The 27,737-nt window shown below is 43.0% G+C and overlaps 1 protein-coding gene across 19 annotated transcripts in view; it reads right to left on the bottom strand.

The window, feature by feature from the left end:
* Positions 1-27,737, bottom strand: part of LOC122565203 (receptor-type tyrosine-protein phosphatase S-like) — a 479,330-nt gene that overhangs the window by 162,201 nt on the left and 289,392 nt on the right. For 18 of the 19 annotated variants that reach the window (XM_087976126.1, XM_087976133.1, XM_087976129.1 and 15 more), the window contains 2 exons: positions 5,854-6,126; positions 4,325-4,906 (listed from right to left, as the gene is read on the bottom strand). In XM_087976126.1, coding sequence (XP_087832252.1) covers positions 4,325-4,906; positions 5,854-6,126 — 855 coding nt within the window. Of the gene's footprint in view, positions 1-4,324; positions 4,907-5,853; positions 6,127-16,220; positions 18,250-27,737 lie in introns of those variants that run through there. The other variant, XM_087976139.1, reaches the window with a different exon arrangement.

Raw genomic sequence — 27,737 nt, 5'->3', positions numbered from 1 at the left:
CCTTACCCTCACAGCATCCATTCCCCAAATCCCACCCTCACAGCTCCCAGTCTCAGTACCCATTCTCAAATCCCACACTCCCCCCACCCTCACAGCTTCCATTCCCCCACCCTCACAGCTCCTACTCCCCAAATCCCCCCCTCACAGCTCCCAGCTTCAGTACCCATTCTCAAATCTCCCACTCCCCCACCCTCACAGCTCCCATCCCCATCCTCACAGATTCCCCCCCCAAATCCCACACTCACAGCTCCCAGTCTCAGTACCCATTCTCAAATCCCACACTCCCCCACCCTCACAGCTCCCATCCCGCCCCACCCTCACAGCTCCTACTCCCCAAATCCCACCCTCACAGCTCCCATCCCCATCCTCACAGATTCCCCCCCCAAATCCCACCCTCACAGCTCCCAGTCTCAGTACCCATTCTCAAATCCCACACTCCCCCCACCCTCACAGCTCCCATCCCGCCCCACCCTCACAGCTCCTACTCCCCAAATCCCACCCTCACAGCTCCCAGTCTCAGTACCCATTCTCAAATCCCACACTCCCCCACCCTCACAGCTCCCATCCCCATCCTCACAGATTCCCCCCCCAAATCCCACACTCAAAGCTCCTGACCCCACTACCCATCCTCAAATCTCCCAATCCTTGTCCTCACAGCTCCCACTCCCCACCCTCACAGCTCCCACCCCTGCCCTCACAGCTCCCACCCCTGCCCTCACAGCTCCTGCCCCCCCATTACCACTCTCAGAGCTTCCCCCTACTCCTCACTCTCACAGTTCCCATCCCCACCCTCACAGCTCCTGACCCCACTAACCAACTTCACCAATCCCACTTCCCACCCTCACATCTCCACACCCCGTCCTCATAGCTTCGCCTGCTCCCCATCCTCACCAATGCTGCCCCTCACATTCTGCCTTCATAGTTCGTGCTCCATACCAACTTTTATTATCTCCTCCTCAATGAGTGCAGTTTTAAATTCGAAATGAAAACATCTGCAGGTTCATTGTTGTGTTTTTCATTTTATTGCAGAAAGAAAAGTTGAGGAATGACATACAAGTGACAATTCACGTTTCCATATGTGGAGCTGTCAACACTGCATTGTGTGTATGATATATGTATATATTTGGTCATAACGTGCAATGCTTTGATGCTTTCCTTTCCAGGCTCAATTACAAAACAATAGAGTTATTATATATATGCATGAAAAAGGACAGTGTAGGGTTTTTGATCATTATGGGTTATTAGAATTGAATATGATTGAATAATAGATTGAATATGATTGGATAATATAGTCATCTAATCCCTACACAAGGCCATTCGGCCCAGCGAGTGTCCACTGACCCTCCAAAGAGCACCTCACCCAAACCTAGCCTCCAACCCTATCTTCGTTACCCCACGTGGCTAACTCACACATCCCTGGTCTCTATGGGGCATTTTAGCATGGCCAATCTGTCTAACCTGCACATCTTTGGACTGTGGGAGGTAACCGGAGCACCGGAGGAGGTCCACGCAGACACAGGGAGAATGTGTAATCTCTGCACAGACCATCACCCGAGTGTGCAATCGAATGTGCAATGTTTTGATTGGAAACATGTTACCAGCAGAAATGTAATACATCCATTGTCTTTTATAGTAATGTTTGTGTTGCACACCATCCTTGATGGGTAGACCTTCCAGGAGTGCATGAATAAACATTCAAACAAAGAAGCTTGAGCATTGTCTGGTCTGAAGTGAGAGCAATTGGCGAAAATCACCTTTTCACATGATGTTGGGTCTCAAATCATATTTGAAACTCAGGGGTTTGCAATTACCCTCACATTTAGGATGACATGGTAGCACAGTGGTTAGCATTGCTGCCTCACAGTGTCAGAGCCCTGGATTCAATTCCTGCTTCGGGCAACTGGCTGTGTGGAGTTTGCACATTCTCCCCGTGTCTGTGTGGGTTTCCTCCCACAGTCACAAAGATGTGCAGGTTAGGTGAATTGGCCATGCTAAATTGCCTGCAGTGTTAGGTGTAGGGGAATGGGTGTGGGTGGGTTGCTCTTCGGCGGGTCGTTGTGGACTTGTTGGGCCGAATGGCCTGTTTCCACACTGTAAGTAACCTAATCATCCAAAAGGCTTTCTGAGATACAAACGAGCTGGGGAATTGGTTTTGTCCATTGGCCAATCACTTTGTATTTCTCTCCCAGTTACAAGTCGAGGTTGGTAGTGTGCACAATGTAGAGAAATTGGATCTGAGGGGCAGAAGTCTGAAATGACACATGCATACTATAGATCCACATAATACAGGAAGATGCATGGAGTACAAATCTTCAATCTCTGTTTTATATAGTGAGTACTGCCAGGGCGTTCTGCTGAAGAGTACAGCCTGTCAAGAAATCCCACAAATATTCCAGGGAGATTCAGAACAAGCTGCTATTCCAGCCTCCTGGTTTGAGCCTGTCACTGGGCGTTTTCCATGCTTGGTATATGAGCTAGGACAATGAAGGAACAATCAATGATTCGGAGCAGCTCCTCCTCCAGTACTGAGTCACAGTGACGAGTTCAAGGGGCTGGGTCTTCCAACAATCAAGTCAAAACAAAAGGTATTTACCTGTCAGTTCTTGATGCGATTCCAGTCCTACACCAGTGTGATTAAGTTCTAATCACACTCTGATGTAGCCTGACAAGGCATTTAGTCTTAGAAGGAACACCACCACCTTCTCTTGATTGCTGGGAATAGGCAAATAATGCAAGCGAGTACCAAATCCCAGCATGGAATTCAAAAGAGGAGTTGTCATTTTTACTTATTTTGAACAAGAGAGGCTACAGCAAAACTGAAATTGCTGGAAACGCTCAGCAGAAGGCATTCGACAAGGTTCCTAATGATAAATTGGTGAACAAGGTTAGATCACATGGAATACAGGGAGAGTCGTAGGTGGATAGTATGGTGAAGAAGGTATTTGGTATACTTGCCGTTATTAGTACACCATGTAGGAACTGCAAGGTTATGTTGCAGCTGTACAGGACATTAGTTAGGCCACTACTGGAATACTGTGTGCAATTCTGGCCTCCTTCCTATAGGAAGGATGCTGTAAACTTGAAAGGGTTTAGAATGTTGCCAGGGTTGGAGGGTTTGAGCTATAGGGAGATGCTGAATAGGGTGGGGCTGTTTTCCCTGGAGGATTGGAGGCTGAGGAGTGACCGTATAGGGGTTTATAAAATCATGAGGGGCATGGATAGGATGAATCGACAAGGACTTTTCCCTGGGGTGGGGGAGTCCAGAAATAGAGGGCATTGGTTTAAGGTGAGAGGGGAAAGATATAAAAAGGGACCTAAGGGGCAGCTTCTTCACACAGAGGATGCTCTGTGTATGGAATGAGCTGCCAGAGGAAGTGATGAAGGCTGGTACCATTACAACACTTTAAAGGCATCTGGATGGGTATATGAATAAGAAGGCTTTAGAGGCATATGGTCCAAGTGCTGGCAAACGGGACTTGATTAATTTAGGATATCTGGTTGGTATGGATGAGTTGGACCCAAGGGTCTGTTTCCTTGCTCTACACCTCTATGATTCTATGAGGGCTGGCAGCATCTATGGAGAGAAAGCAGAGTTAACTTTCATTAAGAATATTCTGAAGGAGGATGGCTGGAACCAAAACATTAACTCTAATTTGTCTCTACAGATGCTGTGAGACCTGCTGAGTTTTCTAGCAATTTCTGTTCTTGTTTTTGATTTCCAGCATCTGCAATTCTTTCGGGTTTTGTTTTTAAGAATGATTATAAACTCTGCACGGGAAATCTGCCCATGAGTAAAACCAGGGATATGCTGGGTCAGGTGATGTTGCTAACATGGAAGTACTGCTTCTCGGAGACAAGGAGGAGAAATAAGAAGAATAATTTTGTGAAACATTTCAGGTTGAAATGACCTGGAGAAACTGATACACTCATTATTAATACCATTATGTTTACATGGAGCATGGGGGAGAGATTATTATTTGACTGAAATTTTCTTCCTGAAATAATTATCTCCACACAGTGCAATGATCCAACCAAATCAATCAATGTGTACTCTAGGGCTCCAAGTTTCAGCTAACTCTTTCTCAAAACCCTTTATTTGGGCCTCAATCTCTTATTAAATTCAACAAATTTACCCAGTTCAATTGTCAGCTGATGATTGAAAAAAAGCCAATGATTACTGTCAGGAAGGAGAAAAGATTCATTTTAAAAGAGGTATTGATGTGAGAATTAGTAAAAGGAAGTCTCAAACCTGGAATCTTCCCTTTCATGTACCATCAGTCTTAGGAGGAAGATGGCAAGCAACTAATCTGCCAAATACACTTACCTCCCTGCTGGGTTTTGACCTGAATCTCAGGTGACAGCGGCCCATCCCCAACAGAGGTGAAAGCCAAGACCTTGACACTGTATGTGGTCTGTGGTATCAAGTTGGCAACGGTGGTTAGGAGGCTGTCATCCAGATTGTGCTTCTGCCAGTTGCTCACGGGCTGCTGTGGTTCCATTGTGTAATAGACCCGGTAACCACGGATTTGACCATTGGGCTCTTCAGGCTCCTCCCACTGAATCAGCATTGTGGTCGCACTCAGCATCCGTGCCTGGACATTCCGAGGAGAGCTGGAGGGCACCTGCTCACCAGTCCTCGTCTCCACTGTCTCACTGGGAGGACCCTGCCCGATGGAATTGACAGCTGAGATCCTGAACTCATAGTCAGAATACGGGCTCAATCCACCGATGCTGTAACGAAGGGTTTGAATGCCATCTATGGTCTGATAGAGAACATCCGTGTTCTTCGGCCTGTACTCAATGATGTAGTAGTTGATGTGATCAGGGTTACCGGAATCCCATGTTAAAGTCACACTGGTGGCAGTGGTCTCAACAACTATCGGAGTTCCTGGAGGTTTTGGAAGTGCTGGGAATATTAATAGTCAGACATGGTTAAAACATACATGAAAAGGTTTCAAACCAAGGTAATTCATGTTCTGACCCTAATCTACCCACAATATAAAACTAATCTCATTTGCATCATCTTCAATCTCATGGTATTTGAGAAAGGGTTTTTTTTTTGTCTGTTGGTAGGATAGATACCACTGTGGTTAGAATCATAGAAATCCCACAGTGTGGAAGCAAGCCATTTGGCCCATCACATTCACAACAACCCTCCAAAGAGGATCATACCCAGACCCACCCCCGTTACCCTTTTCCCTGTAACCCTACATTTTCCATGGCTAACTCACCTAGCCTGCACACCCTTGGGCACCATGGGGCGATTGCAGCATGACCAATCTGCTGAGTCTGTACGTCTTTGGACTGTGGGAGGAAACCAGAGCACCTGGAGGAAACCCACGCAGACACGGGGAGAACGTGCAAACTCCACACAGTCAGTCACCCGAGGGTGGAATCGAATCCTGGTCTCTGAAGCTGCGAGGCAGCAGTGCTAACCACTGAGCCACCATGCTGCCCAAGGTTCTCAGTGGGTAGCTCACCAATATGTCAAAAGATGTGGATTCAAGTCTCTGTCAAAGAGTTTAGCTTATGATTTCAACTGACGCTCTCATGCAGTACGAGTGCTGAACAGTTGGAATTGGATAAGACATTAAACAGAGACCCCCATCTGCACTCTCAAGTGGATCTAAATTATCCCAAAGCATTATTTCAAAGACAATGTGAGTTATCCCTGGTCAATCTTTATCCCTCATTCAACATCAATAACTATCATGTTACATTCTTCGATAACCTGCTGGACATAAATTGGCTACTGAGTTTCTTACGTTACAATAATACCTATGTTTCAAGAGTACTTAAATGGTTATAAAGTGCTTTGGAACATGTGAGTCATTTGACATCCATTTTGATTACCTTTCACAATAATCTGCGAGACAGTTTCAATCACCCCGAGACTGGACATTGCCACACATGTGTAGTTAGCAGACTCCCGGATACTGTTCAGCTCCAGAACATTGCGGCCAACGGGCATGTCATCCTCTGGTGTCAAATCTTCAGTTCCCAACATCCACTTCACATAGGGCATTGGGGAGCCCACGGCAACACAGGTAATGTTCACACTCCCACCGGGCACAATCTCTTGGGTGATTGGAGGGCTGATGGAGAACCTAGGTGGAACACGCCGAACTGAAGGCGGGACACAGAAAGGTAACAACAAGCAAGAAAATAAGTGTTGGCAGCATTTGAAAGGTTCAGCACAGTAACAAAATGAGTCCACAGAAAGCACATTCGTAGCACAAGTCTTGAGTGACCAGTCTGAGACCCATCACAGCACATTGAGAGGCACAAAAATTTATTAGTTAGTTTCTCATCTTAAATGCATGTTGGTAAGATGGCGGGGCAAGGATGGAGGTGGGGAGAAAGCAAGTTGTGAATTTCAGAAATACAGGCATATGCTGAGCTCTCAGTAATGTGACATCACCAGTTACTTTGTTTCCATGGGTATGTTTTGACTGGGGCCCATTGGCAGCATTCTACAACAGGAGGAAATGCTTTGCCCTTCAAATAATTTGTTCAGGAGATTTTCTAAAGTAACTAAAACAATTGATCAGGTAGATGTTAAATCTATGTTTGCACCTGCATTTTTTGCTGTATATGCCGATAAAGGAAGACATTCTTCACAATTGGGAAAAGGCAATGTTAAAAACTCCACTTATCCCTTTTTTGTGTAAGGCAATGTGGGAAAAATAGGATCATTCTTTTTGCGAATCAAATCACTGCTCCACATCATCCCTCAAAGGCATGTAGTGTAGCCTGTTCACCAAATTAACTCTGCATAAATTTGCTCCAATTTTGATGGTCTTTCCTTTATATAATAGTCTCACATCAGCTTCAAATACATCTAGCTCCTGGACTTGGGCAGTTTTGGATGACATCATCTGAACAGCCTGGCTAACAGGGCAATGTCTTTCAGCGTCACTGATTCTTTATTAATTATGTGGTGATCTACTCTTAGCAGATTTGGTGATCTACTCTTAGTGGTCCTGCTCAATAATCCTCCAAAGTGAGAATGGCGATTGCCATGAACGAATTAAATAAAGAAGCTCCACCTCCAGGGATAGCTCAGTGGCTCCAAAAATCTGCCCTTGTGGGAGCCCAGACCTTTACAGCTTTGAATGACATCATCAAAAATGGACCGATAGGTTGGCCTCACCATTGACAACCGAGCAGACAACTGGAAGATTGTAAATTCACAATGGCGGTTCAAATAAAAGATTTTCTTCTTATTCAGGATATTGGATCAACTGGTACAAATATACTGTGGGATCCACGTACTTGCTGCATCCCTGCTGGATGGGATCATCTTTACATGACCTTTAAGGGTTTTTATGCAATTTAGACACAAGCTCATTTTTTAAAAAGTCTCCATTTATTCATCAGATACATTTAGTCATGCTAAAGATATGTTTTGAAATGTTTGTGCCTGCCAGAGTGAATGGCAGGTTTGGAGAGACTCAAGTCAATGGTTTTGGCTGCCTGATTTCATTTTTATTCAATGCACCCAACAAGGGATACGCAGAGCTGATTTTGTTTTAAATATAAAGAAAGCTCTTTATGAGCCTTACTGATGTTGTCAATGGAACACTTCCCTCTCCCTCTTCCATTTTGCTGAAAAGCTGATAGTTTGCACAAACTCCCATCTCCCTCCCCAAACCACCAGAAGTTCTGTTTACTGCTTAAAGCAACAGCCAAGTGTCGATGACTGAGATGTTGGCCTTATCCAACCCAGTTCAGCATCACTGTTGATTGGAAAATGAAACTACTGGGCGCCAAATCCATTGAATGGGGAACGGACTGCAGCTGAAGTGCTTCCACTGGTTCAGCAGCTGTGATGTGTTGGAGGTGGCCGGAACAATAAAGATGAGAAACACTAATGAAATTTTTGTGGTGCAGGTATATCAACTGTACAAAGCCTTTTCAAGATATTACAAGGATCCATCAAATAGATGCATCTATCAGTTCACAGACACCATGCAGAAGGTAGAGAGATATATAAATATATATATATGCACATAGGAATATATAACTGGAGGATTGCTAGCATGCCCAGATGGATTGGGGAGGGACCCACTTCAATGCTGCGTTACTTCCAGCCGATGTGACAGAATGTGGCTCACATTGTCACATCGCAGCAGTCCTGGCAGATAAAGAAAAGAAAACCAAATAAAAATAATAACAAAATTTTTAAAAAATTAAAAACTCTAAAAGAAACGTTGACTACACCAACAGGTAGTGCATCTCCTTTGCTTGGAAGTGGATGCAGCCTCAAGACCTTACACAGTCGAACATGGATGCACGTGGGACAAGACAAGAGTTGCGGCATGGACAACATATGGGGGGAGGAAAGAGTGGGGGGTTAAAGGGACACTGGGGTTTTTCATGCAGACACATAGGCAAGGGATGGTACAAAAGGACTTGCCAGTAGTGACAGCCAGAGATATATATAGAGAGAGAGAGAGAGAAAGAGAGAGAGAGATATATATAGAGAGAGAGACAAAGAGAGAGAAAGAGAGACAGAGGGAGGGAGAAGGGGACGAGAGGGGGCAGGGGCTAACTGTTCAGGCACAGGTACTATATGCACCATTATTAAGCCTGTGCCACACTCACATCCCCAATCCACAAGTACAGGCCCACTTTAAGAAACGCACAGACTCATAAACCTGGAGAGTCCCACACTTTCGCGTAAATTACTCTCAGGTTTTTTTTGCACACTTAAATCATAATGGCATGCCACTTATCACCAGTTCCTAAATATTCACCCATAAAGTGCCACCAATACAACATACTTTGGTTGTCCATGTTCCATCTACAACAGTTTCCAAAATTCTACCAATTTCTCACCCTTTCCCCCAAACTCTGTTAACTCCAAGCACAACAATTATCTGCAAAACGCTAAGAGATTGGTAGAGGGGTTGCTTTCAGTCTTCCAATGTTAGATTTTTACTGTGGCATTGATAATAAAATGGCTGCCCGGGGCTCCAAGTAAAAGGGGTTTGGGCTTACTGAAAGAGCAGCAGATTGGTCTGCCAATGTGCCATTTGTAATGGATTTTTATTTCTGAAAAACTACAATCATCCACCTGCGATGAACCTTCGCTTGTCCACATTCTCTTGCCTTCACTTGATGGCCAGATTGGTCAAGTTTCCAGAGTCAGTTCGAACCCAGGCTTAGCAAGCACCAGAGTTGAAGAGAAGACATGTCACAAGTGGCTTGGCACCTGTTATAAGTTGCATTTCTGTGAGGAAGACCTCTCTAAGTCACTTGCAAATGATTTTCAGAAGTGGGTATTGGGCTGACACCATTAGGCTCATGGGAAATGGTCTCGCTTTTTTAACCACAGAATGTATATGGCAAAGAAAAGATTAAAGTAGGATTCTTCACAGAGAAATCAGAGCTCTCCAATGATCTAACTTTTAGCACTTTTAGATTATATTTCATTATTTGAGAAGATAAAAGGCAATAAACAAGAAAATTTTTGAAAATAAACTTCAGATCTCAGAAAATTAATTCTGGATTATTGTTTTCCCAAGGAAATGGTCACTGGACCATACCAGAATATGCAGAATGGGTGACTAAGCCCTCAATTGATCAAAGCTGCCAATTTCAGATTCTCAAAATGATTTTGCTCCTTTTATCTATCCTAATGGAAAGGAGCATCAACCTAATTTCTCTGAATATGACTTGTATTGTGTGACATAACAAACAAAAATGAATTAGGTTCTTATGACACAAGACCTTTCAGACTGAAGCGTACTGAAGAGTTACAAGCATTGAGTTGGGTGGGATTTTCTGAATTGATCTGATGGCATGACCCCCTCTCCCACTCTACCCTATTCATCCTCTTGCAGATACAACATGGACATCAGAAAGTGGTTGGTTCATCAGCGGTGGACAGTGTGGTAAGCAGACGGTCCTACAGTGGATGCGATACAACAAAGCCACATGATCCTCGCATCTTTCATATTGGACTATTACCACCAGCAAGCACCGGATGGGAGAGGCTCCAGGAACATACACGTACAAGATACAGTTTGCAAAAGAGACGCAGAGGTCGAATATGAGATGCATACATAGAGTTACCATGGTGATTGAGATGGGAGAGGAGAGGGGTTTACAGAACTGGCAATAAATTAAAGAGAAGCACCATCAATCTGTTTGTGATTGAGACTACAGGGATGTGTGGATCAAGGCTTGAGGGAAACAACTAAGAGCCCGAAGATTGAAAATAGCGTAAAGGATGACAGTAAGGGTAGAAGAGGGGTGAAGGAGCTGAAAAAAAGACACTTGCAAAACATAGCAGAAACTCAACTACCCTTAAAAGGGCTACTTCTGTAGAGGGGCAGGAGAAGTAGCATATTTGTAGAATGTTAACCAGCCAAATCCAGGCAATTTAACAATAAATTTCTACAAATGAGCAGTGCATTTTAATGAGGCTATGGCAGTGACAGAGAATATTTCCCTTGGCTCTTTGTTTGTGAGGGATTGTTGTCCAATACCAGGATAGGAGTAATGCTTGTGCAAAGCACTCCTCAATGGATCATAAGGAGGAGTAACTCCTCAAACCTGCTCTGTCACTAAATAAGATCATAGCTGATCTGATCATGACCTTAACTCTGGTTTCCTGTTTGACCCATAATCCTTGATTTCCTTGTGGGTCAATATTCTGCCTAACTCAGCTGTGAATATACTCAATGTCCACTGCTCTCCCTGGAAGAAAATTCCAAAAACTAGCAACTTCAGATCAATAACTCCCCTAATCTCTGCCCTAAATAAGATTGGCTTTATTTTTAAACTGCATCACCTAGTCAGAAACTCCCTCACAAAAGGATATATTCACCCAACATCTGCTTTGTCAAGCCCCCTCAGAATCTTTAATGTATTAATAAGATTACCTCTCATTTTTATATATCTAATGAATACAGGCCCAGCCTGCTCAACATCTTTTTTTATAAGACAACCCCTTCTTAAACAGCTCCTTAAATGAGCAGTTCAGAATTATACATGTAGTCTATGTGCAGTTTCACCAATGTCCTGTACAGTTGCAGCAAGACATCTCAACTTTCATACCCAAACCCGCTTGCAATAAAGTCCCAACCTTCTGTTTGCCATCCTAATCACTTGCTGGATCTGCATGCTAACTTTTTGTGATTCATGCAAAAGGACATCGGGTCCCTCCAAATTGCGGCATTCTGCAGTCTCTGTGCATTTACATAACAGGCTGTTTTCCCATTCTTCCCAGAAGTGTGTACACCCACACTTTCCCACATCACATGCCATCTGCCAATTCTTTGCTCACACCCCTTGGCACTGTATTCTGATAACTTGTTTATCTACCTATCTTTGTTTTCTGAATACATTTGGCTATAATTCAGCTGGTGGCTTCAATCAAGACACTGATGCAGATTGTTAATAATTGAGGGGCCGGCAAAGATCCCTGTAACACTCCATTGGTTACAGTTTGACAACTCCTGATGTCTTCTGAGAAAGTACACTGACTCAGCCTGATTGCACAATGATTTTATAAATGACCTGTTAATGCCGCTTTTGTAAGGGTTCTAGTATTTACCCAATGAAAGATGTTCGACTAACTAGCCTACAGTTTCCTTTCTCACTTCCTTCTTGATGATCATGTTACATTTGTAGTTTTGCAATCTGCTGGATCCTTTACAGAATCTAGACAATTGTAAAAGATTACAACCAATGCATCCACTATAGAATCATAGAATCCCTACAGTATGGAAGCAAGCCATTCGGCCTATCAAGTAACACAAACCCTCCAAAGAGCATCCTACCCAGACCCACCTCTTCCCTACCCCTGCATTTCTCATGGCTAATCCAACTAGCCTGTACATCCCTGAACACCATGGGCACTTTAGTGTGGCCAATCCCCATCACCTGCACATCGTTAGACTGTGGGAGGTAACCTGGTGGAAACCACACAGGCAAGTGGAGAATGTGCAAACTCCACACAGACAGTCGCCCAAAGGTGCAATCAAACCCGGTTCCCTGGTGCTGTGAGCTAGCAGTGCTAACCACTAAGCCACTGTGCCTTACCTGGCTCTTCTTTAGATATCAGCTGCAATAACATAAGACAGCCCATTCCTAAAAAATTAAGATAAAGAACTTTCTTCTTATTTTGCAAGACTTCAATATTTCATTGATCAGGGATGGCAAGGCTAAACACAGGAGATCCTGATCAATGGATGTTTCATCATTTTAGTGTGTATCTATACTACAACCTTCAACACTGTTCCCAGTCAGCTATGTCTGATCATATAATTAAAGCCCAGCCACTAAGCTGATGCTACTCTTACCCTTGCTCATTCAAACAACACTTGAGGAAGTAACCTAGGTTCACATTTCAGTGTGGTAGTGAGGCATTGCTTCATGTGCGGTTACTGAATTTCAGTGGTAAGCTGGGGGTCTCATCTACCTGTTTGGATGGATATGTAAAGATCTCATTACACTATATTCAAGAAGGGAGTGAGTTCTCCCCATCGTCCTCCCTTGACCAATACCAACACATTTGGAGCACAGTAACTTCTGGAATATACTACATGACAAACGGCTGCCATAATTGTCTAAAAATCACTGCCCAATAAAGTAATGTGTAGTACGTTGAGTGTTTTTTCAGAAGCTTTGGACAGATGAGTGTAAGTGACCTTTCCTGTCTAGGAAACAGACTTTGTTCATAGAATCTTATAGTGGAGAAGAGGCCTTTTGGCCCATCAAGTCTGTGCTGTTATGGAGCTGAAAAATGTGTTGCTGGAAAAGCGCAGCAGGTCAGGCAGCATCCAAGGAGCAGGAGAATCGATGTTTCGGGCATAAGCCAAGAGACATGCCAAGTTGATTCTCATTGTGAATAGAGTTATGATCATAATGTAATTAGCCGGCCCTCATTACTAATGTAATGTTGTATGTCACGACAAATGGCTTTTCTTAAGACTTGTATTTAAAACATATACCAACCAAGTTACCATTCAAGTTACAGAAACAATAATGACAAGACTCAAAGGAAGAGTTTTGTGATTAGATCAGAAACTTGAAGGCCAAACTCAAGACACTGGGGAATAAAAGAAGCTGGCTTCAATTTTAGTTGTGTTTTGCAAGTGTTCATCCATCAAAAGAATAGAGAGTTCTTTTAATCTTGTTTGAATTTGGGAAGGGAAGGGAATAGAATGTTCTAGAATATTCCATGGCAACACAGTTTGCAGGATTCCGAGCCCTGATTCACAGAAGAATGTGACAGTGAGTACATTCAGGGAGGGGTGTGTGGTGGTGGGGAGGGGAGAGGGGGTGGGAAGATCTTCATCACCAAATAACCTCCACAAGGCAAGCTTTACTGTGTCAGACACCAAAGCACCAATGAGCAAGAAGGCACAGATTATCTGCCATTTTGGCAAGAGCCATAATCTGTGCCAAAATGTCGAAAAGCCACAATAATTTGCATCTTCCAGTTCATAACGACAATTAGATTACACCAACCCACTGAGAAGGGGGCTCTGATTTTTAAATATACGTGTAAAACTCAACTGGCCCAGATTACAGATGCTAAAAGGGAGAATGTAAATTAGAAAATTGAGCCAGTTTATCAAACATTTAACAAAGACTCCTTTAATATGGGGGGGGCAACCTCCTAAAATCCACATTCAAAGTGGCCTCAAATGCAGAATCTGTCATAAAGCTGAACCACACAGCACAAGGAGACCACAGCTGCTCTGAAAATAATTGAAGATCTACATTGAATGCTGACTTCAATCCATAGCTGTTGGCAATTTCCAAAATTGCACTGGATTACTGGTTGAATTGGACAGCCCATATCATCAGCTGGGGGAATAGATGTGGAAGATGTTAGTTAAGGCTAGCCGATACATTTACCCATAAAGCCTCATTATTAAAGGTTAACTAAAATAAATATGTCCAGCCGCCATATCCTTTCTGGTGTGATCGCTAACTGATTTGAAATGGGCCGTGGACTTTAAGAGGTGTAATCTAATCAAATGGAAGACAGAGAAAAGCAGTGCAGGATCGCAAGAGCAAAGACAAGCAAACATAGGAAGAATTCAACATACCAGACAGTCCAGTATTTCCACTGCACAAACTGTGTTCTAATGTATAATGATAACCACCTGATACAGAGTCCTTTGGCACAGTCAGACATTTGAACTGTTATTAACTCCACAAGGAATGACTTTCACACACTGAATAGTTGAATTGCAAACAGAAGTCCCATTTATAACACATGCACAAGACTTGACTCCAATTCCAATCATACCTCACAATCATAAGACTCTTCTCTGATGTTCTAACCATATGCAAGTCTGGAATGAGATCTAGGATATAAACTGGCTTCTGAATATAACAATATTAAAGATGGCCACCAACTTCAATGCAATCAGAACTGACAGCATCACAACTCACTCCTGCAACTAGCATTGATAGATTGTGGGATGGTCTTTTTCTTCATGCACTCACACTGTGACCTTACTGTTCCTTTCTTTCCCTCCATGCAACTAAGGTCAACCACTGGGCCTGTCCAATTACCACAGGCCAAAAGGACATTATTAAGCAATCCTGCTCTAATCTGCTTTGCCTCCCATCTGAGTTTCTAAGTTTCACTCTGGGTGTGTTTGGTCACCTAAGTTAAAAAAAAAGGTGTAAGGGTGCTAGCAAGGATCCCATGTTTGCCAGGCAATCACTGGAGGAGCATCTCCTGCCTCTAACTCTGCACAGTTATATCTAGGTTCCAGATTCCTCCATGGTTCAGAGTGAAGCCAAATTATGATGTATCCTCTGGAAAGGCATGACCAATTGTTGCCCAGGCAACAGATTTATTGCTCTTTAAAGCTGTAACATGTTTCCTCAAATCAGTCTTCTTCACCCATGACAGGCTGCCACCAGTCAATCAGATTATGCAGCCACTGCTATTTTTTAAGAAAACAAATGCGTCTAATTGATGTACTAAAGGGCCATCTGTGTATTTCCCTGCCAAATGAAGAATATTCAGACAAACGACACAATGCAGCCAAGGTCAATTCTCCGGCCTGTCCTCATTTTGGCAAGACCATTAATTCATTTTTGCAGATAGCATCTTAATCTTTGAATTTAATTGTGTATTGCTTTATGGTATTTTTAATGATGCAAATTATTGTCTCTCCTATGAGCCATGGCTAAATTTAATATGATACCATTAAAGCATCATCAAGACTTGACCAATCACGCTGAACAAATTGTGATCAGATGCAAGAAATATCTTGGAGGCCTCAGCTTTCACTAAAGATGTGGAAAATGGCATTGGAGGTGTGTGACTGTGCGAGTGGGGGGCACATTCACCTACTTCTTAATCTAACTGTACAATTATAATAATGCAACAGTGAGCTGGAAACTAGATGCACATCTTTCAAATTAATTCAATTCTCCCCATCATTGAGTCAGTGAACCTAGCCTTAGTAAGCTGATGAAGTACTTCCTTACAGAGAAAAGTGAACACACTTGATGGAAAGCCTCATTCTCAAGTGTGGATCTAGGATCAGGTCCTGCACCTCTTCCCCCTACTCTCAAACAATGGAGTCATGCAATTAGAGAGAGGAAATGGAGAAGGCAGATTGGACATACTCCCCTAAACTGAGCTTGCCATCAGTGTATGCATTCAGCTGACTCTACAGATAGAATCCCTACAGTGTGGAAACAGACCATTGGGCGATTGAGTCCACACTGAGCCTGCAAAGAGCATTCTACCCAGACCAACCCTATAACCCTGCATTTCCCATGGCTACCTTGCACATCCCTGGACACTATGGGCAATTTAGCATGGCCAATCCACCTAACCTGCACATCTTTCGATTGTGGCAGGAAACCGGAGCAGCCGGAGGAAACCTGCATAGACACAGGGAGAATGTACAAACTCCACACAGACAGTCACCCGAGGTTGGAATTGAACCTGAGTCCCTAGCGCTGGGAGGCAGCAATGCTAACCACTGAACCATTGTGCTATTCACTGTCATCACAATTTACTGCAATGAGATATTCAATTTTTGCTTCGACTGAATTCCAGGCTTTCAATACATTTTACTGCATTGGAAGCTTGGCTGATTCGAGAATCACCTGGAGAATCAAGTACAGCATCTTCCTGCTGACTTGTGAGTAACATGGTGTCTGAGAAGCTGACTTTAAAGAAGACTTTGGAGCAGAAATGCAAAACTGAACTTGTAAACCATTACCAGTCTGCGTAGAATCAGCAGTCTGATGTCAGCATTTCAATCACCTTATTGAGGCTGGTCTTCACGAACCAAAGATTGTGAGGATTTACTCCAGTATGATCCAGCTTATACTCAAGGAACAAGATTCAACACAACAGCAATATCTTTGCATATGCTGCAGTTAAGCTTCTGCAATCAGCATTAGTTCAGTTAACAGCATTAAGCAGTAGCCATAGCCATAAGTCAATCATCTCAAGTTTCCATCATGTAAGATTCTTCCAGGACCCGGATGCTTGATGCAGCACCCGGCTGATTGGAGATTAAACCAGGCTGTGAACCTGACTGCACGACTTTCCCAGCTTCTTGTGAGACACTGGTTATCGCTGGGGTACAGAATTCAGGTGTCAGGCACTATCGTTCTACCTAGTTCCAATGATCCATTTTACATGAGGTTTCAGCCCTTATATGACCACCATGCACATTCTCCATCCAGGATTAATGAATGACTGTCATGAATGAGAACAATGTATTACATTCCATTTCTGTGTGACTAATTAATTACCCAGCAGATAGAATAGGATTCCTGGTAAACTAGAAATATTGACAGATTACAGAGGTATTGTAAGCGCCCTTTTTCAAGGTTGGTGAACTTAACTAAATAGTCTGTAGTAAACTACATACAGAGTACAGATCTACATCAGCCACATTTTTCAACATTGAGGAAAGACACCCTTACAATGGAGAAAACACAGATTACGTAAACTTTAACAATACAAGAACTAATGATTTTTAGTAGTTAAAAAGTAGAGAAACTATGAATAGAGATTCGCCAGGACAGAGAAGTTAAACACAAGTTCTGACAGAAGTGTTCAAAATGTTGAAAAGATGTTGATAAGGCAAATACTAAAAACCTATTTCCACTAACTGGTGAGCTGACAATAAGGGACATAAATTTCAGATGATCCAATAAAGTTAGTGCTTTCTTTTACTGGAGCTAATTAGAATGTGATATGTTCTTACAGAAGTAGAATCCTGAATAGCTTTTAAAAGCAAAGTATCTGAAAAATATCAATTTACAAAGGAGTGAGGATGGAACAGGGGAATAATATTAAATGGAGAGTTTTGTCAGAGCGGTGCCATAAATGTAATGCGTTTAAGTGCTTCCTCCCATGCTGTCACAGTCTACAGCAGAGATACTTCATTCACCAGCCTGGTGTAAAGCCTTTTCAAGAATATACCCGATTCCTAGTTCCAATGAAAATGAAATCAGGAGCTAATTTGCAATGCTAGTTTAATGCTTCAGTGGTAAGGTAAACATCTAACCTGTGACTCTGTTTTGATTTACTCAGAAACAGCATATAGACCACAATGAACTGCTTGGCAGTCTTAAAAGGCCAACTTGTCAAAATGCAACACAAGTTGAAAGCTGCTGATTCAGAATACTGCCCTGTTCGTTCTATAGAGTACCAGTGTTCTGTCAGAGTGCTTAGTGCACCGTGACTTAAATTAGACTGTGCAAGCACTAAAGTGGTGTCTGACATACCAATTGGACAGCATGTCAATATAATAATAAAGGCTGGTGCAGCGTTGATTTACTGTCACTGCATGTCACTTGGACAAGTAGTAAATAAGATTGGATATTCTTGCTTTTTATCCTCTCTTCTCTTCAGCAGGCTCTGCTACGGCTCATTCTGGGTTCCACAGGTAGAAAAAGGTTCTGAGTAATTTATCCAATTGGTTAATTTTCACAGTTACATAGACCTCCAGAGTGAGTCCCAATGAGACAACGGCAGCCTAGACAGTGAAGCCCAATATTATTGGGATTCAGCGTAGTAAGCAGGAGTAGAAACTTGAAATCATTTATTTTCTGCTGATGCCTCAACTTATATTTGTGCAGACCAGGGATTGAGGCTGAAACTAATTGGTTTTTATTATGTTGCTTTTACACTCTAGGGAGGTTCTGGGCATCATAGTTATGATCTTTGTTAATAACCCGCAGCCTCAGTAGCAGCAGTGCGCACTATCTACAAGATGCACAGCAGATATTCACCAAAGATCCTCAGACAGCACTTTCCAAGCCCCCAACCTCTTCCATCTAGAAGGACAAGGGCAGCAGATACATGGGAACACCACCACCTGCAAGTTCCCCTTCAACCCACTCACCATCCTGACTTGGAAATATTGCATCATCACAACAAAAAGATATTTTTGAGCTCCGTACTTTTTTATATTCTCTTGCGCAGTTTTACCGTCACTGGCTGGCCTCCATTTTTTTTCTGTGCCTAGTTGCTCTTGAGAAGGTGGTGGTGAGCTGCCTCCTTGAACTGCTGCAGTACACGTGCTGTAGGTACACCCACAATGCCTTTTGGGAGGGAATTTCGGGATATTGACTCAGCAACACTACAGGAATGATGATATATTTCCAAGTCAGGATAGTGAGTGGATTGGAGGGGAACTTGCAGGTGGTGGAGTTCCCATGTATCTGCTGCCCTTGTCCTTCTAGGTGGAAGAGGTTGAGGGATTGGAAGGTGCTGTCTGAGGATCTTTGGTGAATATCTGCTGTGCATCTTGTAGATAGTACACACTGCTGAGAATCAGTGGTGGAGAGAGTGGATGCTTGTGGATGTGGTGCTAATCAAAAGGGTTGCTTTGTCCTGGATGGTGTCAAGCTTCCATACACTCCTGACTTGTGCCTTGCAGATGGTGGACAGGCTTCAGGGAGTCACCAGATAAATTACTTGCCACAGCTTTCCTAGCTTCAGACCTGCTCTTGAAACTACTTTAATTGTGTGTTAAGTCCAGTTGAGATTGTGGTTAATGCTAATCCGCAGGATTCGATAGTGAGGAAATCAGGGATGGTAACGCCATTGAATGTTAAGGTATGGTGGCTGGAGATTATTTCCAATAATGATCATTGCCAGGCATTTGGATGGTGCAAATGTTACTTGCCATTTGTCAGCCCAAGCCTGGATATCATCTAGATCATGCTGCACTTGAACATGGACTGCTTCAGTATCTGAAGAGCTGCAAATGGAGCTGAACATTGTGCAATCATCAGTGAACATTCCCACTACCGATTTTTTGATGGAGGGAAAGTCATTGATGAAGCAGCTGAAGATGGTTGGTCCGAGGACATTACCTTAAGGAACTCCTGCAGAGATGTCCTGGAGCTGACCCGACTGACCTCCAACAACCATGACCATCTTCTTATGTCCCAGATATTACTCCAACCTGTGGAGAGTTTGCCCTTGATTCCCAAAGATTACAGTTTTGCCAGGGCTCCTTGATGCCACACTTAATCAAATGCAGCCTTGATGTCAAGGGTTCTCACTTTCACCTCACCTCTGGAAGTCAGCTATTTTGTCCCCACTTGAACCAAGCTGGTAATGAGGTCAGGAGCTGAGCATCCTTGGCTGAATCCAACAGCGAGCAGGTGCTGCTTGTTAACACTATTTACCAGTGATCGAGAGTAGACTGATTGGCGGTAATTGGCCAGGTTGGATTGGCCCTGCTTTTTGTGTACAGTGCATACCTGGGCAATTTCCCACATTGTCGGGCAGATTCTAGTGTTAGTAGCTATACTGGAGCAGCTTGGCTGAAGCATGTCTTCAGTACTATTGCTGGAATGGCATTAGGGTCCATCGACTTTGCAGTATTCAGAACCTCCAACTGTTTCTCGATAACACATGGTCCAAATCAAATTGGCTGAACACTGGCATCTGTGATACTAGGGACCACGGGAGGAGGCTGAGTTGGCACTTCTAGCTGAAGATCATTGCGAATGCTTCAGCCTTATTTTTTTTGCACTGCTATGATGGGTTTCCTCATCATTGAGGATGGGGACATTTGTGAAGCATCCTCCTCTAGTGAGTTGATTCACTGTCCACCACTGTTCATGACTGGATGTGGCAGGACTGCAAAGATTGGTTCTGATCCATCGACTGTGGGGTCACTTAAATCTATCTATTTATCAATCACTCGCTGTTTATGCTGTTTGTCATTCAAGCTGTTTTGTAGGTTCACCAGGTTGACCCCTTATTATTAGATATGTTTGGTGCTGCTCCTGGCATGCCCTCCTGCACTCTCCATTGAACCAGGGATGATCCTTGAGCTTGTATGCTGAAATGTATAGTTTACTAATGAAGTGGTTTTCCCTTTAAGAGAAATGGAGTGTACGTTAATAAGTAAATCGTTTTCTTTCAACATTACTTCCTTCTCGGAATTGGAACATTTTCTTCTTCATGACTTCAAATTTCCTCAAATAAAAGATCTGAATTAAGGATCTACAAACATTAAGATTGCAGTCAGTAGATCCTTGTTAAATTAAGCAAAAAAAAGGTCAAATTCAAACCTGTTACCTATATCTAGTCTTAATTACTGTCTAAATGCAACATAAAGGCAACTAGCCATGCTTTATTGAGCAAACTGTTGTCAGAAACCATCAGGGAGCTCTTTCTTTTTCTAGCCTGTGTAATGAATTACAGGACTGAGCAGGGACTGCAGCAAGAGCAGTAATAACAACTCAGAATATTTTAAATGACTGGCAGATTCTCTTTCTACTCAGTGCTTCTGCTCTCAGCTCGAAATCAATTCACTGATTCGGGTGCATCCCTGCTGAGATTTTAAGTCCCAAATCCTGCTTTCCCTCGCTATTTGATATTCAATCCAAATGTCAGTGTTGTAATTCACAACACTGCAGACAGGTCGACAAAACATCTGGTGGGCTATACGTGTGCTTATTTGAGCAAGCAAGAGGAAGATGAGGCAAGGTTGATTGCTCACTTTTTTTTCAGTATCACTTTGCCACAGAGTGCATTTGACGAGTATCCTGCAATGTGCACTGGCTTCACTGTTGAAGCTGTGGGGAGCTGGTCAAATGTTCTTTAGTCATGGGTTGGTCTTCCTACCTTCCTTTCACCATTGAGAAGGGACAGGTCAGTCACATCTGATAGTGTTCATACATCTTCAAGAGGTTTGACTCCAGATAGCAATTGTTGGAACTCCTCAGAGCTGGCAGCTTGCGGTCCTCTTGTGTGAGAATGGAAAACAGGGAATCGAAAGAGGTGGAACTGAAATCCTAATGACTCAGCTGGGAAAGACAATGCCTTTCCAAAACTGCACACAGCAGAACTCCCAGTTTCAAACAGTAATCTGTGCTCATCCACCTCAGCTGGAGCAGGGCCAAAGCTTGAGCTCATTGACTTAAGTGCCTTGGATTAGGGGCAGAGAGAAAAATCAGCCCATTTCTTATTAATAGGTATCTTTTGAAAAGTGTGTGGACCTTACATGAACACAGAGATTGGCTTGACATGTGTTCATTATATTTCTATGGGCTGCTGACACCATCTAGATTTGATGTGGAGGTGCCAGTGTTGGATTGGGGTGGACAAAGTTAAAAAATCACACAACACCAGGTTATAGTCCAACAGGTTTATTTGGAAGCACTAGCTTTTGGAGTTCTGCTCCTTCATCATGTACCTGAAAGCTAGTGCTTCCAAATAAACCTGTTGGACTATAACCTGGTCATGTGTGATTTTTAACTTTGACCATCTAAACCATCTAGATTCACTCAACAAAATCATACACTTCAGCAATATTCACCAGTCAGCTGGCTGTTTGATTTCTCTGTAACCATATTCTTATTTGGCCTGTCTAACATTTCCTCAACGACCGCTTTTAAATCCATTTGATCCTTTGCTTCCCTTTCCCTCCCAGAAATAGAAAACCTCAGTTTTGTTGAGAGCTTCACGTGATTTCAGCACAGACCAAGTAAACATCAAGCACTCTTTGAGGTTCCTTCTTCTTCTGGGTCAAGGGTGCAAGCATGTTCTGTATTGGGCAATCCTTTTTATGGCATTTTCCAACTTAACTGACTAAACTTTTCACAAGATGTAAGAAATCACGACAAGACTACATTTTTCTGACCTTCCCCTTCCTTAATCTGCACACCATTCCCCAGTGGAAATAACAAGTACTATTCAATATTAACACCACTCTTGAGTTGGCCCCTTCCATAATTATGGACTTGCCACAGAGGGAAGGATAGGCCCTGAAATTAACAGCGGTTTCCATGAGCTGGTCAATCATTCACAATGTGGCACGCAAGAAGCAACAATGTACAAGTAAACATGCCGCATCGGCTGAATTTGAAGTTTAAAAACTTGTCTACACTATTCAACAACGTGCTGCTCCGCCTGACATTCGGAGATGGTGACACAGACAGAAAGGTCTGTGCAGCTAACATGATTTCCAGATACTCCTCCAACAGGTTATCAAAGCAAAATGAGGAATGAGTATGGGTGAGTATGCTCACTCAGAGGGTGAGGAATCTATAAAGTCCCTGTCTATTTACGATGAAATAAAGATCAACATTTTGGTAAAGGGAACAAGAACAGCGCTTATGCAGTTAATGGTAAGGCCCTGGGTCATGTTGTCGAACAGAGAGACTGAGGGATTCAGGTACATAGTTCTTTGAAAGTTGTGTCACAGGTAGACAGGATGGTTAAGAAGGCATTTAACATGCTTGCCTTCATTGCTCAGACCTTTGAGTACAGGTGTTTGGGCCTTATGTTGAGGTTGTGCAAGATATTGGTAAGGCCTCTTCTGGAATGCTGTGTCTAGCTCTGGTGGCCCTGTTATAGGAAGGACATTATTAAGCTGGAGAGGGTTCAGAATGTTGCCAGGAATGGAAGGTTTGAGTTATGAGGAGAGGCTGGATAGGCTGGGACCTTTTTTTCACTGTACATAGGAGGTGGAGGAGTGACCTTACAGAGGTTTATAAAATCTGGAAGAGTACAGATAAGGTGAATAGCAGGGGTCTTTTCCCTCGGATGGGGGAGTTCAAAACGAGAGGGCATATTTTTAAAATGAGAGAAGTAAGGGATCTCAGGGGGAAACTTTTTCACCTGGAGGATGGTTTGAACGTGGAATGTGCTGCCTGAGGAAATGGTAAATGCACATATAGTTAGAACATTTAAAAGACATGAATAGGAAATGTTTAGAGGGATATGGGCCAAACGCAGGCAAGTGACTAGTTAAGTATGGGAAACCTGGCCAGCATGGAAGCGTTGGACCAAAGGATCTGTTTCAATGCTGCATGACTCTATGACTATAAAATGATGATCTGTTGTTCAGATTGCTGAAGCTGCCATTGCAATGCAGGGATACAAATGAGATCATGTACAGCAAGAAGATATAGAACTAATCTCAAGAGTTTGGGCCATGGCCCACACAGAGTATTGTGCATAATTCAGCTCAGCATGTGGCGAGAAAGCCTGGAGCAACTGAACTCGTTTCAGATATCTGAGATATGTGAAAGTGCCTGCAAAAAACTAGGAACATAAGAACTGGAGCAGGCCCTCAAGCCTGTTTCACTATTCAAAGAGATCATTGCTGTTCTGAAGCCAAACTCCGTATCTCTTAATATCTTTGGTTCACACAAATTTATCAGATTTAAAGTTAACAACTGAGTCAGCACCAAATGCAGTTTGTGGAAGACAGTTCCAAACATCTGACATCCATTGTGAATAGAAGTGCTTCCTAACATCTCTACTGAACAGCCTGGCCTTAATTTATGTTAAGTTTACGGGAATGTTTAACGCTGGAAAAGAGAATACTCACAGGTATGCTTATTGAAGAGCTCAAGATCTTTAAAAATATACACCAGATAAATGTAAGACTGATACTGTGGGGAAACATGGCCTCAATTTTGGAAGAGAGAGTGAAAAAGCAGCTGAGATATAATCACTTGACACACAAGGTGGGAATGGATAGTGTGATGATCTGCCCAAGAAGGTGTTCAGAGTAATTAGTTTACTGATGCAAAAGCAATGAATCTGGAGAAAACTTTGATGGAGAATGAGAATATGAGAGAAAATAGACAATGGGAACTCTGGGATGGACTATAATGAAGTTTCCTGGCCCTATATATTCTGATGCCTCTTTTGATCACATGCCGAAGATTGCATTCACAAGTCTCAGCTTTGCTTACTGTTCACCCTTATTCCCCAATCAATTTTCAAATTTCAGGGAGAATTCTAAAATAACATCAACATGCATTAGTCACAAAGCAATTACTTACTGACTCCTTTGTCAGGGAAACTTGGAAGACAACAAAGCCTCTTTTAAAGGCTGTCACTGACACCACTTTTTCATACTAAGCAAACTTCGATCCCACAATGCATGTCACAAAACCTACCCAGGAACACTTTCCAAAATCTACCATGTCCTCCTTGTACCTCCCCACACACAAAGTTGTCTCATCAGGTAGTTATTATTTAGTGTAGAAACGTATACAATACAAATAGATGCCTGGCAGGCTCCAAGAACACCTAAACACCTTGAAACCTCATTGAAATGCAGCAGGAACACTGTCTTGTCAAAGCAGGTTTTAGCGTGACATAGCAGCATGCAGCATGTTGTAACATTCTCCCATCATGCACCAGGCAACAGTGTACAAGCGCCAAGGTATCATCACCACAAGGCACAGCACATTATCAAAACAAGTGGGGAAAAACTTTTGGGATGCAAAAACGGGGACCCACAGACAAGTGCAAATTATCTGAACTGTGCTGTGGGGTTTAGTTTTTTTTAATAAAAAGATTATTCATATGTAATGTGGGTTAAAAAAAGTAAAAAAGAAAAACACACCAACCTTCTCGTAGCTCTGAGGGATGTAGGGGGTTTGATGCGGAACACAATGACATGGGGAGAAGAGAAATAGGGGAAACACAGAGAGAGTAAAAAGGCCTCTTCAAGGCTTTTAGCTGCAACATCTACTCTCACTAACGACCTTTGACCTTTTCGCCTAGACCTTCAAGAATCAATTTTTTTTGCGTGTTCCCTCAATAAATTAGTCCTTCTGAGGGAATAGATATTTAACTCAAACAATTCCATTGATAAATCAAATTAAAAAATAAATAAAAACTAATGTAAAGCTGCTACATTATCTCAAAACACATAACATTTCCATAATTCCCTTTCATCTCTTTCACTGCTTTCCGTCGGCTTCAGAATTTGAATAAAAATTCCCTCAGCAACAAAATTGCTGTTTCATTCTTCTTCCTGAACTCTCAGCATTTAAGGGTCACATTGCACACCTCCACGGCAGCCATCTTAAGAAGTGAAAGAGATGTAGCTGTGTTTTTCCCCATCGCTGGGTAGGAACAACTGACTCTTGCTCTCAGCCCCTACACCAAGCGCGCGTCAGACTGCAGCTCTCTGGACAAGGCCTCGTTCTACAAACTGACTGCCCACTTGTTGCTCACAGAGAGGAGTCTGCTGTTCCCACATTGCGGCCCCAAATCTTCTTTGAACATAATCAAACCTCATATTGTCGCAGACTATGAAGGAAAGCTCAGAGAGGGATCAAATATCCATTGCCCTAGCTCTTTTATAATCAGAATTTTTATAATCAGGAAAAGAAAAATCATTTGCGTTATCTTCAATACATCACCCATGATCACCTTTCCATCCAATTGGTTTTTATTTCTTTCCTACTAGCATAGCTGGTCTAATGGCACTAGTACAAAGAATGTTTCAAGTAACATTTTACTTCTTCTAATAAACTTCATCCATGACCTTCAAACCCTCAGAGGTCAAATCTTCAGCAGGATTAGGCGAACATCAAGCAACTGTCCCCAACACAGGAGTCAAACCGTTGCCTTAGTAACCACTTTATCCGTTGAAGAGGGAGCTCAGGGGCATCGATAGTTTACAGGCACCAGGAAAGAAACACAATTTTAACAAAACAAATTACTTTCTTATGAAGTGAGTGGTACTTTACATAGAAAGCATGCAAGAAGGATAATATTTTTTAACAATTTGTATTCGGGTAAATTGACTGTCTGTGGAGTGAATTCATAACTCTCAGCTGGGAATGCTGATCTAATTACAATGTGGCCATTGTGTTAATACACTGCATTAATATTTCCCTTTTGTGTTGTCATTTCATCATTTTCAACTTATTAGTTGTTACAACTAAGGAGAGGATGGCCTCAAGCAGCTTTGTACCGTTCAAACAAGAAAAATAGAGAATACTTTAGATATATGTGCGGCATGGTGGCTCAGTGGTTAACACTGCTGCCTCGAAGTGCCAGGGACCTGGGTTCTTTATCAGCCTCAGGCAACTGTCTGTGTGGAATTTGCATATTCTCCCCGTATGTGTGTGTGTGTGTTTCCTCCCACAATCCAAACGTGTGCAGGTTAGGTGAATTGGCCATGCTAAAGTGCCCAAGGTTCAGAGATGTGTAGGTTAGGTGCATTAGTCATGGGGAAATATAGAGTAATAGGGAATGTGTCTGGGAGGGTTACTCTTCAGAGGGTCAGTGTGGGCTTGTTGGGCCAAATGGCCTGTTTCCACACTGTAGGGATTCCATGAAAGAAAAACATGCCTCAGAGATGACATAATCTCTGCTTTGTTACTTAGCATGCGGGATCAAGAGAAAAATTATACCCTTAGGGTCAAACAATTTGCTTCCTGTTTGAAGGAATCATTGCGGGATGGGAGTTCTGAATTAGCTTTCAATCCCAGTGTGGCAGACTCCTCTACTCGGAGCACACAGCAGTGCCATGGGATTCACCTGGGAGAGGTCTTTGATAAGCTCTTCCAGTTGTTAAGTACAGGTCCAGGGGAATTGGTTTAGCTCAGTTGGCTGGATTGTTGGTTTACAGAGCAGTGTGATACCAACAGCATGGGTTCAATTCCCATCACTGGTTTGAGGTTACCATGAAGGGCTCTCCTTCCCAACTTCCCCCCTCACCTGAGGTTTGGTGGCCCTCCGGTTAAATCACCACCAGTCACTTCCCTCTCTCATGAGAGAGCAGCGCCTATGGTCTGGTAAGACTATGGCGACACAACAGGTCCAGAAACTCATCTCTATTTTTTAAACCAACTGTCACTCTGACCTCTTTTCCCCATGGCTGTGCCTCTAATCATTTTCATATCTCCCCAGAAACTATAGACTTTTGTTGACTAGTCATGTATTTCCTTATTTTCCTTGGTATCTCTCCTGGCTATCTGGCTATATCCTGCAAAACAGGCCTTGGCTTTTACTTAGGCTTCAAAAGTGAGAGAACAAAAGAGTATGGGCCATGATTTTCCATTTTTGAGTCAGTGTTGGTATGTCCGGTATCAATTAACTTGTTACCTCTGCCACTGAGAATATTTATAAGACTGGGGGGCAATCAGCTTCTTAAAGCTGACAGGGGAACTTTAGCCAATCAGAGGTTTTGACAGTGGAGTCTATGCTCCCCAAAAGCTGCTGGCCAATCACAGGGCTGGCAGCTTCAGGATCCTGAGGATCACCAGCTGAGACCTACTCCTCAGGGAATCCAGCAGTGAGATGGCAGCCCTTTTGTTTCTTGTGGGTTGGGAGTCATAGTGAGAGTGGGATTGGAGAGAACGGCAGGTGGCCCCTTGCCCTGCCACCATCCACGTGCTCCAGGTTGGTCAGGTCCCACTGGTTATACAACCAACCACTTTTCTCTCTTGTCGAGAAGACAGATAAGAGGAAGTTATTGAGTTGGGGTCCTGAAGCA

The sequence above is a fragment of the Chiloscyllium plagiosum genome, unplaced genomic scaffold, assembly GCF_037043375.1.
Source record: "Chiloscyllium plagiosum isolate Xiang-an unplaced genomic scaffold, Cpla_swu_hap1 HiC_scaffold_28, whole genome shotgun sequence".
Lineage (NCBI taxonomy): Eukaryota > Metazoa > Chordata > Chondrichthyes > Orectolobiformes > Hemiscylliidae > Chiloscyllium > Chiloscyllium plagiosum.
This window is presented reverse-complemented; position numbering and strand designations above follow the sequence as displayed.